The following is a 21,096-nucleotide window of genomic DNA, read 5'->3' as shown; positions in this document are numbered from 1 at the left end:
AGAAAGGTCTCTTCCTTTAATTCTAAGCTTATTAACACTTAAACGTATTATTAAACTATATGGCTTTCAATATCTTTTTAAAAGGAGTTTGAGTCAGTTAATACTATATTGTTAATAAAGTTCAGGTATATACTACTTTCTCTGGGCTTAGGGAGATAATGTTATCTTTTTTGTTTTTAAACAGATGAGGAAAATCAAGCTTAGAAGTGGAAGAACCCACACATAAACTTTCAAGATTTGTACACCAAACTGATTCCTTAAAAAAAAACCACCACCACCACCAAAGTAAAAAAGCGAGATAGTCATTCATTAACTGAATTGCAGATTACATTGGATAAAGTAAAAAGGACCACATGGATATCTGACCTAGACCTGACATACTATTACTTTTTATAGTCATATTTATGAAATACACTACTAAACATATATAGAAATAGAACTGTTCAATAATTTGAGTATTAATTAGATGGCTAGTTTGAGGGCTCCATTTTCTCTACCACTATGTAAACTGTTCTCTCCCTTTTAGTTATAAAAAGGCACACATTACTCTGCTACCAAGTTTTTAATTTGAAGAATGATTATATTATTACCTGAGTCATATATCATTCATTCTTCAGTGTTTATGAAACTGAAGACAGTTTCTTTTTTTTAACAGCACCTTTAATAATAACATAATCTTAATTGATGCCCAATGATGATTTCCTATTGTAATTTGTTAAAGCTTTAATTACCACATAATATGAGAAAGAATCGTGTATAGGTAACGGAACTTTTGTTTTGAACATTTCTGACATCAGCATCCCCTACATCAGACCCTTAGCCTGGTATCCATAGATACCTAGTGTCCATGGGTGAGCTTGGGAAATAATAAATCTCCTAAGTTTTAATATATGCAAAATTATGTGTATGTATGTGTGAATCTTTCTGAGAAGAGTGTACAAACCTCCTCAAAAGGGAACTATCATCTCACATAAATCAAGAAAACCAAGTCACATTTAAATAGCAAATGTTACTTTTAATCATAATCTAAAAAATGGTTATGGATGTGCATGTACTATTTCAATTAACTATCACACAGCTTAATCATAGTAGGTGGAGAATAAATAAAGGCTTTCTGGAAGGAGGAATATATATAGACACACATCTATGTTACATATAACAAGATGCTCTCATGAACACTGAGTATAGGTACTGTTTTAAAATAAAATTCAAAAGTCTACGATCTAAACCCAACTTCATCTTGGTTATTAAATAGTTTAGACCATAGTAAATGTAGTCTCATAAAAGACAAGACTATATGTAGGAGAACTGAATCAAACAGATTTTATTAAACTTTTTAGGATGAGGAAAACAAATGATATAAAATAAGTCATAAGAAATGCTATCTGGTACTACTGTCTCAAACCATTTTCAAGGTTTTACAAAATACACAGCAAATACGAAAAGCTTCAACATACTCTTCTTTTATAACTTCTGCTGCAATAAATGCAACATTACCAAACATACAAATTTCTTCCATACTTCTTAAAAGTAGAATTACTGAATTACTAATTTTTACAATGTTATTCATACGCATTTTTATTCATACTCTGTTAATGAGATCATTTTTGCCAATACATACATTATTTTCCTTAACTTTATTTTTCCATTAAGCCAGTATCTGTCATGCAGCCATCAAAAATCTTACAGTAAATTACACAGGTTTGTAGTCCAATTTAGACTCTAGCTTCTTAGAATCAGCCACTTTTCTGACTGCTTTCATGAAGTCCTCCTGTACTACAAAATCATGATCAGCACGAATTGCAAACATACCTGTGGAGAATAAAACAACATGACTGCTATATTTAATATGTGAATTATTTATTATAAGAAAACTAAGGGAGAGGGTAGTTGAAATGGGTGAAGGTGGTCAAAAGGTACAAACTCCCACTTAAAAAATAAATAAGTCCTGGGGATGTAATGTACAGCATGGTGACTATACTTATTAATACTGCATTGTGTATTTGAAAGATGCTGAGTAGACCACAAGAAAAAAATACATTTCTACGTGTGATGATGGAATGTTAACTAGACTCATTATGGTGATCATTTCATAATATATACAAATACTGAATCATTATGTTGTATACATGAAACTAATATGTCAATTATATCTCAAAAAAACTTTAAAGAAAACTAAATAATGTAATATTATTCTATGGAATAAATGTGAAGGAGCTTAGATGTATTACTTCTCAGCCAACAGTTCTAATTTCCTAAAAACCACTATTATTGTTCAATTAATTTCCGTAACTATAGTGAGCGTTATTTTCCAAACCAAAAGCTAGAAAACAGTGAGACAATTATCTGTATACTTAAATTCCACCTCACACAGTCCCTGTATCCAATGTCATCTTGAAAAAACAAAACAGAACAAAACAAAACCCAACTATCAATAACACATACACATTTCAGGCAGAAGTTTCCTAAGTCTACAGGCAGCAATCCCCTGGAAGCAGGGGGCACATGTATGGTTCGGGAAAACACAAAACACCTCAGTAATTTTGATAGCTTTTCCTTGTTAATAATCAAGAGCATAGAGAATAAGAATTAAAGAAAGTCAACAAAAATCAGTGTCATTATTCATGTGAGAAAATTTACCTTTTTTATGTACAAATTGGTATTTTATATGACTTTCATATTCAAATATCACCATTCAGTTTTTGCTTTCAAGTTTTTGACAAGTTACTTGTCAAATACTACTTGACAAGGAGGTAAAAGGTTTGTTTCTGGTTTTTTTTAAAACATTAGTTGTGTCATAGACATGGGTCCCAGATTTTGAGACAATCCTCATTTCATGATAAGTTTAAAGCTGGTAAGTTATCACTATCTACTAATTAAATGAATCCTACTACTATTTTCATTGAGGATCTGCTTATACTGAATTTTCACTAACATAAAATGAGTGGGTTGCAATAGAAAATTGCAAGGGTTACTTCCTGTCTTCCCTGTCAAGATTTCTACATAAGGAATCTTGGCAATAGTCATTCTATGCTGTCCTCAGAAATCAGGTGAATGGAAATGACTGGTTTTTGTAATAGTGAAGTTTTAAAACCTGTTTAGAAGGCTATAACTAAATTAGGCAAGTTATTTTTCCAAACCTTGTGCATATTACTGTTTCCAAATCATTATTTAGTGAATGAGTGAATCTGAGATACATTCTAATCCAAAAAGGATGACAATCTCAGGATTTGAATGGAAAAAGACAACTATAATTGAATCAAGGATATTTTAACTCACAGAAAGATATGTTAACAAAAAAGGCTTGAAGACTAATAAAAAGAAAACTCAAGAATTTCAGTATGTCCCCAGATGAGAAGTTTAAAAAACTTAAATTTTAATCCATACAGAAGTTATAGTTCTTTATTGGAAATAGCTAAAAATAAACTTTTAAAAAATATGTGGAAAAAGAATATAATTTAATGGTATCAGCCTTTAAGATTTCGATACTGCTTTTGTTTGGATTCCATTTTCACCAAAGCAATCTTCTAATAATTATTTGGTCTAGTGTAGATTTTGAAAGGAGAATGTCATAAGTTACCCCTAGTAGTTCAGGCTACTGACTGCTTACCTCTTAATATTTTTGTTTACTAATAAGTCTTTGTGAGCATGATTTATGTGATTTGTACTGAGAGTTTCTGGACCTGCAGATCTTTGATCCAGCTACTGAGTCACAGTATACCCATGAAGATACTCCTATGGAGAAGCCATGTCTGAGCAGCCTCTTTAAACACTGTCTGTTGAATTTACAAGAAATGTTAAAATAAGGCTAAAGGTGATATGAAAACAAGAGGAAATCACATATTGTAATACTTAAAAACTGTTCATATGCAACCTATGAAAGTCAGTAACTATAAAATCTACTGTAGATTTTTTTTTAATTTTAAGATTCTGTGTGGAGGACAAAAACTAAATGACTGTATGTATGGTTTTAAAGCCACTTGGTACCGGAAATAAAAATAAAATCACACAATCCACAGAGAAAATTATACTGAAAAACTACTACATTTCCACAAGTTGAATGAACACAAAATTCATAAATTAATCTTTCAAAGGTAACTACTGACAGGCTAGTATCAGAAGGCATGTCATCCATTTTGTAGCAGACACCCCCAGTGCTGGCCCAGTCGGATTTCAGCCACAGGTGTGGCAGATAGCTCTGTACAGTCTCAGACTTACTCCAGGGAGACAGCATGCTATCACTATGCATGTCTTTCCACATTCTACCCTAAGGCATCCATAAGTGCAAAGGAGTTAACATCCCCAAGGGCAAATCTCATCCCACGGAGGAATGGAGGATGACAGCTGGTAAATCAATGCTCTAGTCTCCCATATTTCAGCCAGATAATCCTGGAAAGAATTCTGTATGTTTCTCTGAGGTCTCATCAGAACCAAACCCCTCTTGCCTACAACAGTTACTTCAATGATGCACCCTTATAACAGCTTTCCCTCTTCCCATCTCACTTGCCCTATTCTCTCCTACTTCCTGGAATCAATTTCCCAGAAAATAACAAGCACTCAAATCCTTGCAAAGCTCAGGCTCTGCTTTTGGACAAACCCAAACACATTTTTAGCAAATTAAACAAATCAAAATCAATAGTAAAAACTGTACTTTAAACCCTTACCTGCTTCAGTACAAACATTTCTCAGGTCTGCTCCATTAAAGCCGTCTGAAAGCTTCACAATTGCTTCATAATCTGTTTAGGAAAAATACTGGAAATCAGTTAAAAAAATAATAATAGGAGACCTTTTTTTGATTTATTCCCATACAGAAAATTTAACTTAAGGGCTTGCTTTGAATTTAGTCAGCTAGGCATCATCTCTGTTAACATTCCACAATAGTGACAACTAAAATTAATACTTCTGTTAAGTAAACCAGCACCAAGCAGAAATAAACATACTTCTAAAACTCTAAAACCAAGAAATATCAAGATCTGAAAGCACCTTAACCTGTTTCTACACAGAGAAACTGTTAAGCGCATGTGAACTTTAGATATCTGTCAAGCTATGACTCTTATTAAAACTGTAACCAAGTATCTAATTTGAATAAATCTAGAATATTCAAAACCAACTGTAACCACAATGGAATTTAATCACATAAGGCAAATATAAAATATACCAAAAATAGTCTTCAGACATCATTTTATCATACAGAATTTTTAAATGCTAAACATTGGCTAGCTTTTCTGGTTTCTGTGAAAGCTCCAAGTGTTGAGGTATCAGATCTATGATAACAGTTAATAGTTAAGTGACCTTTCTATCCACGTGACAGACGAAACGAAGAGCTGCTGCTGGTTTAAGGTAGCAGTTATGGATTTGATGTAGAACAGCGAGAGAAGAGACACATAGGCTACTACAATGTGAAAAACTGTGATAAGACACCCTTGTCAGGCAATCTGGAGTATGTCAATCTCTATTTGAAATCACACAGATAATTCATTAATTAGTCTTCATTCAGCTTCAAGTTCATGTAAGCCTCTGGAGAGCAGAAATTCCTAAGGTTAGCACAGCATCTGGCACCTAGCAAGAGCTCAGTATTGGAAGAAGCTGGTAAATTCAGCTCAGTCTTTCCAACTCAAAACTTTCACATGAGTAATGAGAAAGGCAATGGTCAACTATTTGTAATTATTTTGGACCACTAACTTTTTTTTTTTTTTTTTTAAAGGCTTGTCTTTTAAGGTAGGGTACTTGGTCTCCACGTGGCAAAGCACTTTTATTTATTTATTTATTTTATTTTTTGGCTGTGTTGGGTCTTCGTTTCTATGCGAGGGCTTTCTCTAGTTGTGGCAAGCGGGGGCCACTCTTCATCGCGGTGCGCGGGCCTCTCACTGCCGCGGCCTCTCTTGTTGCTGGGCACAGGCTCCAGACGCGCAGGCTCGGTAGTTGTGGCTCACGGGCCTAGTTGCTCCGCGGCATGTGGGATCCTCCCAGACCAGGGCTTGAGCCCGTGTCCCCTGCATTGGCTGGCAGATTCTCAACCACTGCACCACCAGGGAAGCCCAACCACTAACTTTTAAAAAGTTTTTAAAGTTGCTTGGCAATTATACTAGGTGCCTCTAGTCCAGGGGTCAGCAAACTTTCTGTAATGGGCAAGACAGTAAATATTTTAGACTTTGTAGGTCATATGGTCTCTGTCAAAACTACTCATTTCTGCCACTGTAGTGGGAAAGTAGTCAAAGACAATATGTAAATGAACGGGAGTGGTTGTGCTACAACAAAACTTTATTTACAAAAACAGAAGGCATACAGAATTTAGCCCACAATAGAATACATGGCTTGCTGGCCTTTACATTAGCCCGGTCCCTCACTTCTATAGATAACTATTTTGTAATTTCTCCTCTGTCCTCAAATCTCTAACAGTACTTTCCCATTTTCACTCTTAACTTGCTTTCTATTTCACTGAGAGAATAAAGGTATTCAGAAGAAAAATTCTCTAAGTACCTGCCATATTTAAGAACCTGTTATCATCAGCATCTATATATGCTGCCTCTCCTCCTATTCTCCTGAGAAGTCTATGCTCATAGACAAAGCCAACCTCTCTTCAAAAAAAAGCACATTATCAACTTGTATCTCTCTCCTAGATCATTCCCATGAGCATAAAAAAAAGTGTTGTAAGTTCATGCATCTTAAAGAAAACTCGAAGTCCTAATCTCCATTTCTGCTGCAGCTCCATTTCTTCTCTTCTCCCCTTCGCTAGAGAACTCCTTGAAAGAGGTGTCTAAACTCAATGCCTCTTGTCCCCACCTCTCTGATATCCATCTGAACAAGGCTCTCACTCCTACCACTCCAAAGAAATTTCTTTTGATAAGGTCACCAATGATCTTCACATAGTAAATCCAATCTCAGAACTCTTCTTATCAGACCCATTGTCAGCATTTGACAGGAAATTAGTCCCTCCCTATAATATTTCTTCATTTATTCTCCAGGACACCACCAGGCCCTGGTTAACTCCTATCTCTGTGACTAACCTTTCTCAGTCTCCTTTGATGGTTCTTCCTCTCAACTTTTTTTTTTTTCCACTCAACTTCTTAATGCTGGAATTAGCTCAGTTTTTGAATCCCTTCTCTATCAACATTCTCTTCCTTGGAACCATTTTTATGCTGATATTAGCCATATTTATAACTCTAGCACAGACCACCCCAATGAACTATTGATGAACACAGAATTACTAATCAACATCTTTACTTGGCTATCTAATTGGCATCTTAAATTAAATATCGCCAGAATCAAATTCCTCATTCTCCCTTTAAAACCTCATTTTTCCAGTCTTCCCTTGCTTTAATTGACGGCAATTCCATTTGTTCAGTTGCATGAGTAAAACACCTAAGTCTTCCCTGGTTCTTCTCTTTAGTTCACACCCTACATCCGATTCATTAGCAAGCCCTGTCACCTCTATTTTCAAAATATGTCCAGAATCTCATTATTTTAAAAGATTTTGCTACCACCTTGGGCCAAGCCACCATCATCTTTTGCCTGCATTACTGAAATAACCTCCTAATAGATCCTCTTGTCTCTATCCTTGTCCCTCTAGCTGCAGCCAGAATGATCTTATTTAACGTAAGTGAATTTTGAAATATTTACAGATGAAATGATAATGACTGGAATTTGCTTTTTAAAAATCCAGAGGGAAGGTAAGAAGTGGGAGAGATTACAGATGAAGCAAGATTGGCCAAGAGTTAATTACTGAAGCTGGGGGATGAATTCCTGATAAGATTATACTCATCTCTACTTTTACATATTTCTAATTTTCTGTAATACAAAGTTAAAAATAATAAAAAGTAAGGTCATATCATTCCTCTGCTCACAATTCTCCAATGGTATCCATTTCACTAAAAACAAAAGCCAAAGTTCCTACACAATGGCCTCAGTAAGGCTCTACACAATCTGACCCCCATTACTTCTATGATTTATTTCACTTGCTACCGTCCCAATAACTCTGCCACAGAGACCCTGACCTCTATGCTGCTCCTGGAATGTTCCATGCACACACCTACTTCAAGGCCTTCTTACTTGCTGTTCCCTCTGCATGGTTTTCCCCCAAATATCCATACTTAGCTCCTTCACCTTTTAGGTCACTGCTTAAAAATCACCTTGGTAAGACCTTCCCTGCGCTTCCTCCTCCCCACCTCTGTTCAAAAATGTATACATTCATGCCTGCTCCTGGCATTACCTATTCTTCTTTCCTTGCTTTATTTTTCTCAATAGGACTTATCGTCATCTAATATACCATAAAGTTGACTCCTGAACAACATGGGGGTTAGGGGCGCCAACCCTCTGCACAGTCAAAAATCTGTGCATAACTCATAGCGGCCCTCCATGTTCACGGTTCTGCATCTGTGGATTCAACCAACCCCAATCAGGTAGTACTGTAGCATTTACTAGTTAAAAAAAAAAATCCACATATAAGTAGACCCACGCAGTTCAAACCCATTTTGCTCAAGGGTCAAGTGAATATTCTACTTTCTTCACCTGTCTTTCCTGACAAGAATGTAAGTTATATAAAGGCAGGAATTTATCTGTTTTGTTCATTGCTATATCCTCAGCACTTAGAACAATTCTTAGCATACAGCACATGCTCAATAACTATAAGCTAAATTCAAGACCACCATGTTTCCTGAATTTAAAACTAGATTTGGTAGACTATCAGTGATATCCAATAGCATTTTACTTCATTTACCAAATGTAAATATATATAAAATAGGTTATTTACTTACCTATTTCACCATGCTTTGTAATGGGACCCGCATGGATTTTCAATATATCTAACCTTGCTTGTTCGTTTGGTAAATCAATATCTGAAAATAAGAAAATTATAAGAAATTCTTTTGCAGTCAGGTTTTTTGTTTTTTAAATAAAGTAGGGGGTGAGGAGGAGGTATGGGAAGAGAAATGGACATAGACAAAGGGAAATGGACAGCAGGCAAAAAAGCTTAACTCACGTATTTTTCTATCTAATCTGCCTGGACGAAGCAAAGCAGGATCCAGTGTATCTGGTCTGTTTGTAGCCATGATCATTTTAACTCTATGTAGAGTATCAAATCCATCCATTTGATTCAGTAGCTAAGAATATATTTGTGAATATAAATCAAAGGCACATTTTATAAAACATCTCAACCATTAAAAAAACACATAGCACACACCTTTTATATGCCTAAGACCATGAAGTGTATTGCTTACAGATACATATGTGATGTGCAGAATGATCATTTGATGGAATCATATTTTTTTCTCTCTCTTACATAAAGGGATATATTTTCCATCCTAAAAGTTCCAAGATAGATTATTTAATGCTTTTTTTTTTGGCCGCGCCTTGCAGCATGCAGGATCTTAGTTCCACGACCAGGGATTGAACCCGTGTCCCCTGCAGGGGAAGCACGGAGTCTTAACCACTCAACTGCCAGGGAAGTCTCCAAGATAGCTATAAAAAGGTACATAGTTGAATAATCTATCAGATAGTTTTAATAAATCTGAAGGCATCCATCCAGTCAAGAATTATGAAACTAAGTTATGTGGATCTGATTTCCAATGTTCGAATTTTTTTGTTACAATTACTTTTAAAATAATGTTTCAAGAGCTTATGGTATGCCACACATAAAATTTACATCAGGATAACTGGAAACAATGATCTTCTACAAACCTGATAATAAATCCATTAAATATCTTTTCAAATAATTCTACTATACACAGAAATACTGAGATACCTAACATATTTCCTTCAAGTCCTAAAGTTTTCTTGAATAAATGTTGAAAAATCTAACTGCATTCAACAAACTCTTTAAAACAAAGCTAGCCTGACAATATGTCTATTTCTTCATGCCAATATGTCTAACATACCCTAAGTGTTAGCTAACAACATTATCAGCTACATGAATAAAACTAGTATCTGTGTTTTTAAAAAAATACCTCAATTTAAGGCTTCTAATAGACTCTACAACAAATTTTAAAATACTGTCTTTTCTGAGCAGACAATATAATTTATAAAAAACAATTTTCAAATACCCTTACTGAGACAGAAGTTGACAATGCATTACCTATGCTACCTATCTATTTATAGGAGTTGGAAAATGTGTTTGGAATCTTGCCATCACTTTCACAGAATTTGGAGTGGGAAAAGACTTTAATATACATTTCAATATCCCATCATCCATCTTCAATAATCAAAACTATTTTAGTTTCCTTTCATTCTCAGCAATAAAGAGAGGAAAGTATTAGTAATTTTTAGAGCAGCCTCATACATAATTACAACTCATTTATTGCCACTAGTTTTAATATATTTGTCACTCATAAAATAAATAAATAAATAGCTGAATAAAACTAACACAAAATCACATTCACAATGTAAGTACAATATATAATTTAATTATTTAAATGGTCAGTCTGCTCAAAAAATGTAGAACGGTACAGCTGTAAATCAAATGAAATTTTGTAGATATCCCTATTATTTTCTAGTACTCATTTTCTTACTAGAGATTGTGGTAAAGAAAAGTGTTCATTCCTGTCAATACTGTACTTTCAAATTTCATACTTAAGTGCATTCTTCATTTAAACCATTGTCCATATTTTGACCTTCAAATATCCAATGTTCACTTCTTCACTTTATAAACATTGATTTCTTTATAAACAGGCTTTACCAAATATTACCTCCATTAAAGTTCTCTGAATCTCTCTATCAGCTGAAGTACCCTCAGAAAACCGACGACCACCTAAAATAATGATGTGGAAACTCATATGCATTACTCCTTTCCTCTTTAAGCATCATTTAAGAAAATATGAAAATGATAGTGTCTGGGGTTTAAAACATTAAGATGAAAATTAATTAACAAGAATTACACTGACAAAAATTAGAATTGATTTTGGTATAATGTTTATCATTTTCTCAATGTTAAAGGTTATTTATTAAGAATGGTTAAACTTTCTTAAGAATTTTTTTAAAGTAACATTCAATTCATTTTGCTACTTCACACAAGTTGCAATTAGAGGTGAAAAGAGAGGGAAAAAGTTCTTTTAGAGTTAAAAAATATTCCTAACAGTTTCAAGAAAAGTTTAAAATAAATTTTAAGAAGTGTTATTCTTACCTATAGCATCTATTTCATCCATAAAAATGATGCATGGCTGATGGTCCCTGGCATAATTAAACATTTCTCGGATCAAACGAGCACTTTCACCAATGTACTTGTCTACAATAGAACTAGATACAACCTGATTAAAGGAAAAACATTATGGTAAATATAGGACAATTCAAATAAAATTTATTTTCAACAGCTACAAAAAGAATCTTCCCTTTACCTTCAAGAAATTGCAATCCAACTGGCTAGCAACAGCTCGTGCCAAGAGTGTTTTTCCTGTACCTAGGAATGACAAACGAAGTCTTAATTTAATGGAAAGTAAAACAAATTTTCAAAAGCTTTTAAGAATGTAATCCTTTGAATAGTAAATTTTGCAAAATGGAAGCTAAGTCTTAAATAAAAGCATTTAAAATCATTTAAAATCCCAAAGCACTTCCACTCTCAATATTAAAATTTAAAATTTTATTCAAAATATCCCTTCTAATTTTATTTTAAGCAAACTGAATACATAACTTTAGAAATATATCAAACCCAACTTACAAATAGACCATGATGGAAACTTGTACATTCAAATACATTGGGCTATACTGAACAGAGTGGACCTTTGCCTACGTATGATATTGTAATATCAAGTATTTATTTGGAAACTACTGATTCAGTGGGTTATGAAAATCTTCCAAATACTGGCATTTTCCATTATATAATATTAAAAAATCACATTTGTTAATACCATCTCCGATCTCATCCTGTCTTGTATTCACAAACACACTGGAAAGTTGTCAAGCTCATAGTACCGGACGTAAAGTTTTCAAAAACTCAATTTTCGCTTGAAAGCTCAAATTTTATCACTGGCTACAGATGGTGTCAGTTGTTTAACGTGATTGGCTAACTTCATTCATTTTTTTAAAAAAATGTGTACAGGGACTTTCCTGGTGGCACAGTGCTTAAGAATCCGCCTGCCAATGCAGGGGACATGGGTTTGATCCCTAGTCCGGGAAGATCCCACATGCCATGGAGCAACTAAACCCGTGTGCCACAACTACTGAGCCTGCGCTCTAGAGCTCGTGCTCTGCAACAAGAGAAGCCACCGCAATGAGAAGCCCGCACAGTGCAACGAAGTGTAGCCCCTGCTCGCCGCAACTAGAGAACGCCCGCGGACAGCAATGAAGACCCAACACAGCCAAACATAAAAAAAAAAAAAAAAAAAAGTGTGCCAGGTAACCAATAACCAGTCTGATAACTGACTGTAAATTATCCTTTCAAGTAAAAATGGCATTCTGTGAAAAGCAGCTAATTCAGCAGGCAACTCAAATAATCGCACAAATGCTTTTCCTGGAGATATCTATCTTATTCAGTATGCAACAGAAGTACTTTATATGTATTTTCCATTTCATCACAGAATACAAGACATTATTGAAGGATCAAAAGTTAATATTTTTAATCCTTTAGCAAGGACACTTTATTTTATTTTATTTATTTATTTTTTTGTTTTTTAAAGTTTAATTTTTTTTTTAATTTATTTATGGCTGTGTTGGGTCTTCGTTTCTGTGCGAGGGCTTTCTCTAGTTGCGGCAAGTTGGGTCCGCTCTTCATCGCGATGCGCGGGCCTCTCATTATCGCGGCCTCTCTTGTTGCGGAGCACAGGCTCCAGACGCGCAGGCTCAGTAATTGTGGCTCACGGGCCTAGTTGCTCCGCGGCATGTGGGATCTTCCCAGACCAGGGCTCGAACCCGTGTCCCTTGCACTGGCAGGCAGACTCTCAACCACTGCGCCACCAGGGAAGCCCAAGGACACTTTAAAGTGAAACTGACATCTTTTTTTAAAAAATACTGCAAATGTGAGTGGCCCCGAAGACAATGACTACTATACCATTTTGTGCCACTGACTTAATTGATTCACGCTATGGCATGAGTAGCTTTACCCTCATTGCTTTGCACCATCAGCACAGATGTGAGTTGCCTTTTTCTTTTTCACTGTGTTGACATCTTAGTATTATAAGAGTAAGTTTTGACCTTGCAGAATCCCTGAAAGTGTCTCTGGGACACCCAGAGGTCTGTGAACCACACAAGACCATTGCTTAGAATCACATGGCATGTTTAGATATATATATCCTATGAAGCACAAGAGGACTAAGCAAGACTAAGAAAATAGACACACATCCCCAATCCCTTCCTTACTCTGAACAGAATGAAGGCTGGAATTGTCACATTAAATATCTCCATCTCATTTTTTTACTCCTTCATTCATTCATTCGCTCAGTGGGGCAGACATGATTTAATACCAACCTGGTGGTCCATATAACAAACAGCCTTTTGGAGGTATTATTCCTACACGTTGGAATAATTCTGGGTTTGTAAGAGGTAATTCTATTACCTAGAAAAGAAGTTGCATGTTTCTTAAAAAGTTAGTAAAGATTCTGATGTACTTTCAAATATTTTAAGTAAACTATCAGCAGAGTTACGTACATACATCATAATTCATAATAGATCTAGAATTCAGTGCTATGTAAAACCACTTATATTAGAGGTTTTTCTTCAGGTAGATGTAAGATATCTCTTAAATCTAAAAATCTTAAAATATTTTTAAAATTAATTAATTAAAAAGCATGTGGTAATTTGAACTATTTATTATTTAACACACTTGTTAAAATAACCACACACTTGCCTAGAGTGATGGTTGCACGGGCATATAATCTGTCAAACACATCTGAACTGTACACTTAAAAACATGTGAATTTTACTGAATGTAAATTATGCCTCAACGAAAAAATTAACACTACAAAAAATCAGTTAAGCAAAAAAACAAAAAGATTACACTACTGTGCATCTGAATACAACAAAAATAATTACAAAATGGGGAACTTTGGTAAGATATAACTGCCACTAAGAGAAATGGTACATAAAATTTTCTTATGTTGGCGTTTTGTCATAGTAGTCTTAAAAAAAACATAAATTCTGCTCTCAATGTTCTAAAACTGATTCAAAGAAAGAAAAGTGGAGAACAGCAAAAGTGAGGATTTGACTGCCCAGTTTAAACTCTTTACTTGAGAGATAAACCTCTACTGAATAACTCTGTCCATAAGGTATGATTAAGACACGCCAAAATTGTGAGAAATTAATATTCGCAATTGTCTGCAGATGGATACTGCATGTCCTTGGTGTGTGTGCGTGTGTCTGTGTGTGTGTGAGAGAGATTCATTCTGCTCCTATGGCTGATGCAGCAAATCACTGTAAAAGATTTCACTGTTTCATGAAGCACTTGTTCTTCCTCTTTTCATTAACTACAATGTGAAAAGAATAGGCTTTTATTTATGCTTAGGCCAATGCTTCCTCAAGTATGGTTAAAAAAAAAAACATTGGTTTCATAATCACCTGGAATGCTTGTTTAAATGCTAATTCCTGTGCCCCACCCCCAAGCCACTGCATCAAAACCATGCAGAGGGCCTAGGAATCTGTATCTTTAATAAGAGTTCCAGAAAATTTAAAGTGCTGAAGTCTGAAAACTACTGGTTTAGGGCTTAAATCAGATAACGTAAGCCATTCCAATTAATCAGATTCATTCCTGAGTATTTCCATCCTAAATTAAGATGAAATCAATACAACAATGTAATTTGCTTAAAAGAGAATTGTTAAGAAGCTATCTGTGCTGTGAAGCAAGGCAACCCTGATTTGATTCTTCATGTAATAACTTAAAAGTTTAAGCCACGCTAAAGCCAATATTTTTCTTAAATGACAGCAAACAGCTTTATCAAAATAAAATATTTAAGGCACAGATAACTGACTCTATTTAAGGGCAACAGGAAATCAATGAGGTTATGGGAAAAACTACATTACACACACTATCCAAATGTGCTCTGACCCAACTAAACTACTAAGATAATCAAAATACCAGATGGTATGGGCATTGGATTACATCAATTATTCTTAGCTTTTTTTCCTTCTTTGTCATAAAAAGAGCAGGATTTTTCAAACACCAAATTATCTCCAAATTTAACAAAAACCCATAATTTTCATAGCTAGACATTCAGTGCTATTCTTCTCTTGGCAAAAATATTATATATGTAATATTCAGTAAACACTATTTGGACAAAGTGACTTTACATCCTCTTTCTCCCTTCAGGCATTTTAAAACCTGTACTACTTCTTAGTAAGTTCAGAGAATAAAGCACACACTACCAACCTCTCGTAACTCCCGAATCTGTTCTGACAGCCCTCCAATCTCAGAATAAGAAACATTCCCGGGGTCCTCATGAGACATGTTGTAAACCAGTGGGTCCACCTCTCTTGGCAAATACCTGTAATGATAAGGTGTGCATTTTTCTTTTAAAAGGTATTTTCTCTCAGCCTACAAATAGAGTATAAATGACTTGCTTATGCAAGCACCTGTAGGTGATCTTAGAAAATCATGTTGGGACTTCCCTAGTGGCGCAGTGGTTAAGAATCTGCCTGCCAATGCATGGGACATGGGTTCGAGCCCTGGTCCGGGAAGATCTCACATGCCGCGGAGCAACTAAGCCCATGTGCCACAACTGCTGAGCCTGAGTTCTGGAGACCACAAGCCACAACTACTGAGCCTGCGTGCCACAGCTACTGAAGCCCATGTGCCTAAAGCCTGTGCTCCACCACAAGAGAAACCACCGCAATGAGAAGCTCGTGCACCGCAATGAAGAGTAGCCCCCGCTCGCTGCAACTAGAGAAAGCCCATGCGTTGCAATGAAGACCCAACGCAGCCAAATAAATAAATTAATTAATTAATTTTTTAAAAAAACATGTTTAAATTAATTTGAAATTAGTAAAAGCGGAAAAGTGGCAAAATATTCAGGGATCTCAAGAAGCATATATTTTGGATAAAATCTTCCCTCCATGAAAATAAGATGTAAACTAAATAGTACAAGAAACCTACCTCATGATAGTTAGTGTAGTCATATCCAAAGCAACTCTTGTTCCTGGCTTCAGCTTACTTTTGTCAAGCTAATTATGTAAAACAAAAGGTGTTACACAAACACTTGAAAAGGGGAATAACACTCTAACAAGAGCATAGTTAGAAGCCAAATAATCATTTTTACCCTTCAGAGAGAACACTAATATTAGATTATATTAGATTATAAACACCATGCCCAAGGGAAGGGTTTATAAAAAGTAGTAATTCAAAGTTATTTCCTTCTGCTCCTTAAAAGAGTGTCCTTTTGTGCAATCTCAGTGTGAAATGAGAAATCACTAATATACAAAGTCTGAGGTGGCAACAACCTTGTTTTTGAAGAAGGAATTGACTGCAATATTTTACTTTCAAAGGCTCACTGTTTAATATAGTTTTGGTCATTATTTTGATTTAGGCACTGTAGTACAGTGACTTTGGCAATTGGTACCAAAGCATTTATACAGAAATCCCTTAATGAACATTTGGGGGGGAAGGAAAGGAAAGCATCTTAAAGGTATGTCCATTAGATTTATTTTAAAAACTATAGTTTTGGGAAGAATGTGTTATGTGATCATAGGAGATAAGGGGGATATGCACTCAATTTCCCCTTAGAGATTTTTTATTAAAATTCTAAAGAACAAACAAAAAAACCCCAGCAACCTTCATTCATGCCTTTGCTACATGCCAGACACTATGGTAAATATATTACTGTACATATTAAGTTGAATCACACTAAACAATTTATTGGCATATTTAACTTATTTGGATAGAAGTGGAGAGAATCTATCCAAATAGATTCAAATCACACTCAGGCTGTCACTTGTCAAAAATAAAGTTATTTTTAGAAAAAAACTGTAATTTTTTAGTTTTTTCGAAAAGTGCAAAAAGAAATAATAAACTGCTCGCCAATACAATTTCAGAATCATACAAATTACTGACCACTTTTCACAGGATTTTGCAAAGAGCGCTTAGTTTAGGATTTAGAGCCAATTAAAATGAAGTGAAGATATGCTAAATACTAGGTTTAATATAATGGATTAAACTAAGAATAATTGCCAGGTACAGTAGTCCTCCCCTTATCCACATTTTCAGTTACCTGAAAATATTAAATGAAAAATTCCAGAAATAAACTAATCCTAAGTTTTAAATTTCATGCTGTTCTGAGTAGCGTGATGAAAGCTATGTCCTCCGTACGTGAATCATCCCTTTGTCCAGTGTATCCCTCCCGTTTATCACTTAGTAGCCCTCTCGGTTATCAGATCCACTGTCCTGCTGATTTAAGTACTTGTGGTCAAATAATCCTTATTTTACTTAATAATGGCCCCAAAGCACAATTGTAGTGATGTTGGCCATTCAGATATGGCAAAGAGAAGCCACAGACCGCTTCCTAATGAAGCGGGGAAAGTTCTCGACTTAATAAGGAAATAAAAATCATATGCTGAGGTTGCTATAATCTACAGTAAGAACAAATCTTCTATCCATGCAATTGTGAAGAAGAAAAAAGAAACCTGTGCTAGTTTTGCTGTCACGCCTCAAACTGCAAAAGTTACAGTAACAGTGCAAGACAAGTGCTGAGTTAAGATGGAAAAGGCATTAAATTTGTACAAGATATTTTGAGAGAGACCACATTCACATGACTTTTGTAACAGCATATTTTTTTTATAATTGTTCTATTTTATTATTATTTTTGTTAATCTCTTTCTGTGCATAATTTTTAAATTAAACTTTATCATAGGTATGTATGTAGAGGAAAAAACATAGCATATATAAGGTTTGGTATATGCCCAGGTTTCAGGCATCCACTGGCGGTCTTGGAACATATCCCCCACGGATAACGAGGGACCACTATACTTGAAAAAGAGCTTAAATAGAGATGAATATGAAGTTATTTCAACATTTACATCTATAGGGAATATATACTCTGGTTTTTCTAATATTTTCCAGTTTTCAAATACTCTCTTGCCCCTCATACAACCACAAAATATCTAAGACATGCCAACTTTTGGCATCCAGAGGGCCCTGAAAGGGACATAAATATCCTCTGTCGGATTAGGCATCTGAAATTTTGATTTAGAAAATGTCATCCCACTTATATGCTAGGCAAAATCTTAAGACTGAATTTAGTCCCTAGGAAAAATTCAATTCTATAGCCATGTCATATCAATGTTTTAAAACCTGAACCTGACATAACAAATACTCAGTTTAGAAAGCTCTTCCAATGAGTTTATAAGAATTCGCTAAAGACACTTCCTAAAGAATAGGGTAGTAAATAAATTGGCTTCAGAGGCTACTAAATGATGCAAAGCCATTTGTCGGCGTTTTTTGATGACTGCAAGATAAAATCTGGAGTTATTTCAATTTGCCGATTCTAATTTAAATGAACTCATACAAAATCAATTTAGCCTATAGTAAAGTCTATAAGTAATATTTTTGAATGTTTAAATATAAAATGTAATTTATAAGGTCTAATACTTTTAAGTCCTCTTCAAAAAAGACACTAAAATAAAATAATCTGAGATTTTTTCACTTCTAAAATTCTTTGATTTCTCAGTGTGTAGAGCTGACTGAGGCAATGCAATAGAGCAGAAAAGTAGAGACTACCGGGAGTCAAAGCCATAGTTTGAGTTCAGGCTTTGCTAATAATTATCTATACCTGAACAAGTCACCTTTGGAAGTTATGGGCATAATGCCTGACCTGCTTACCTTGAGAATTAAATACCGTATATGGAAAGCGCTTTCGTCAATTATAAAGCACTATAGAAATGTAAAATTTTACCTGTCGACGACAACCCACAACATATCTTGGTCCATTTGTAGCTTTAACAATGACTAGAGGAAGAAAATGAAAAAACAAATTGAAAAATAGAAAGTAAAAAATAAATATACCCACACTGATGGCAGATTGAGTTTTATTTCTGTTCTCCAAAAGACAAGAGTTGAAAGACAACTTAGTCTATGCAAGAATATCATCTACCCTCATTACAGTCATTAAAATAATAAGTATTTCAAAAGTTGGTGGTGGGAGGGAGGGGAGTCTGCTCTTTTTTTCTTTACTAACAACCTAATACACTTACATTTTTCTTCAGTTAATTGCTTAAGTACTTCACCCACAATCTAAGAAAGAAAGAAAAAAAAAAGCATTACTTTTTGCCAAGAGCTAAAAAAACAAATCACCATCACCCTCTACACCCCAAACTCCATTACATACCTGCCCAACACTTTGTAGGGCCTTCAGATCATTTTCAGACTTTTCATACTGCTTGGTAAGTTCTTTTAATTGTTCCCTTACTGAAAAATATAATTTGAACATTTTAAACTAAATAATCTTAGCGAGTTTAAGTCACTAAGTCTCACTTTATTTAAGTTTATGTAAGTCTATGTCACTTTACGTGTATTTTATATCCACTATATCAAACCACAAAAAAAAATAATGCCGTTTGTAGATGACATGTTTAAAAACGAAATGTTACAGAGAAAGCACCATGTTTTTATTTTCTTGATCGGCAATACTTACTTGTTTGAGCACATATTAGGTTACATTCGTAACAGATACTGACATTCTGACACTTCCGGATTTGAGATTACAAACCCGAATGATAAAAGAGTTAGACCCTTCCTCACTTCACCTACCCACATGAACTGTTACTCTTTGGCTTTCTAACCTAAATAAAGCGCCACAGAATTATACAGTTAAGGTCTTCCTTCATTATTTAAACCATTCAGGTTTGTCAGTGACGGTGCACTAAGAAAAATTATAAGTACTCTTTTGGTTCAGGAGTAAGGGAAAATTGTGTGCCTTGCAGAGTAATTCAAAACACGAGCAAAGAAGAAGACTATGATTGACCGATGGACCCCTTCTCTCTTAAAACTCCGCGTTCGGCTTTCCATTCCACTAACAAGCCAACTACCCGAGTCTCATCTCTTGCTTGAGCTTCTTTGACTCAAGTCTCTTTCCGCCTCCAGGTCCCGGGACTCCACCAACACTGCACTCCTTGCACCTCAACCTGGAAACATCCCTGACCCACTTCTTCCCCACTCCCCTCTGGTCATCTTCCAATTCCATCTCAGAACTGGGGATGTTCTCTCTGTCACCTGGACCAGACTGGGCCATTTCCACGCCCGAAGAGGCTCGGCTTCCGAAGCTATAGGCGGGGATGACAAAGCGCCTTGTCTCCGGACTGAGGCCTTCTCTCCTCGGGGCTCGGTTGCCGAGCTCGGCCAAAGGCCTCCGCTTTGTCAGAGACAGGAGCGGGTCCAGGCACGAGATTATGTGGAAAGAAAGGTGCACTCACACTCCTTGAGACGGCCGTCGATCTCCTTGTGCTCCAGCAGCTTCTTGCGGTAGTCCTGAAGCGCCTTATCTCTAGGGTCCGCCATGATGAGAAGCCGCCGCTCATAGGGGATGCCGGGAATGGCCATGGCCGCCCGGGCGGGGGAAGGGGCGGGGCGAGACAGGAGAGCCTCCCTGGAGGGGCGGGTTCGCGGAGGACACCGCCCCTTCCGGTTTGCCCCGCCTCTGCACTCCACTTCTCCAAAGTCTGCGTCTCTCTGCACTAGGGCGCCGGCGTGCACCGAAGGAGACCTCCGGATACACCATCCCCTGCAGGTCAGCCTGGGTAGAGCAAGGGCGCTGTCCCCTGAGAGGCCTTGGTATTTTTAAGTCACTGCTGTTCTGGAACCACAAAAGACTTTGTAATAAACCAAGATGAGAATGAAATAGGGAATATATACATATCTCTCTAAAGAGTCCTGATGGCTTATCGGTATAACACAGATAGCCTACTGGTATAACCCAATACTATCCAGGATCTCCAGGTACAGAAGGAGTAGGCTATTTATTCATTTATTCACTCAGTGAATGAGGTACTAAGGGTTCGATCTGGTGGGAAGATAAAAAAGTAATTTCAAAGTGTAATAAATACTATACTATAATGAAAATAAAACATGGTGGTATAGAGTAAGGTGAGGAGAACTAATTTAGGACAGATATCTGAGATAAGGAGCCAGACATGCAACAAACTGGAGAAAAACCTTCCAAACAGAGGAAACAGCAAATGCAAAGATCTTAAGGTGAA

At 35.9% G+C, this 21,096-nt stretch overlaps 1 protein-coding gene across 1 annotated transcript; it reads right to left on the bottom strand.

Annotated features, from left to right (window-relative positions):
* Nucleotides 1-1,298: 1,298 nt before the first annotated feature.
* Nucleotides 1,299-20,473, bottom strand: PSMC6 (proteasome 26S subunit, ATPase 6). Its single transcript, XM_036843490.1, has 14 exons — nucleotides 20,314-20,473; nucleotides 19,230-19,309; nucleotides 19,096-19,135; nucleotides 18,798-18,850; nucleotides 16,007-16,074; nucleotides 15,284-15,398; nucleotides 13,390-13,477; nucleotides 11,325-11,386; nucleotides 11,114-11,237; nucleotides 10,680-10,741; nucleotides 8,978-9,098; nucleotides 8,754-8,834; nucleotides 4,665-4,736; nucleotides 1,299-1,812 (listed from the first exon to the last, which is right to left on the bottom strand). Exons 1-14 carry the CDS (start codon nucleotides 20,438-20,440, stop codon nucleotides 1,694-1,696), a joined length of 1,212 nt encoding a protein of 403 aa, XP_036699385.1. The 5' UTR covers nucleotides 20,441-20,473; the 3' UTR covers nucleotides 1,299-1,693.
* Nucleotides 20,474-21,096: the final 623 nt, after the last annotated feature.

This window comes from Balaenoptera musculus, chromosome 2 (genome assembly GCF_009873245.2).
Source record: "Balaenoptera musculus isolate JJ_BM4_2016_0621 chromosome 2, mBalMus1.pri.v3, whole genome shotgun sequence".
In the NCBI taxonomy this organism is placed as follows: domain Eukaryota; kingdom Metazoa; phylum Chordata; class Mammalia; order Artiodactyla; family Balaenopteridae; genus Balaenoptera; species Balaenoptera musculus.
Note: the sequence above shows the minus strand (reverse complement) of the source record. Positions and strands in the feature narration are given on the sequence as shown.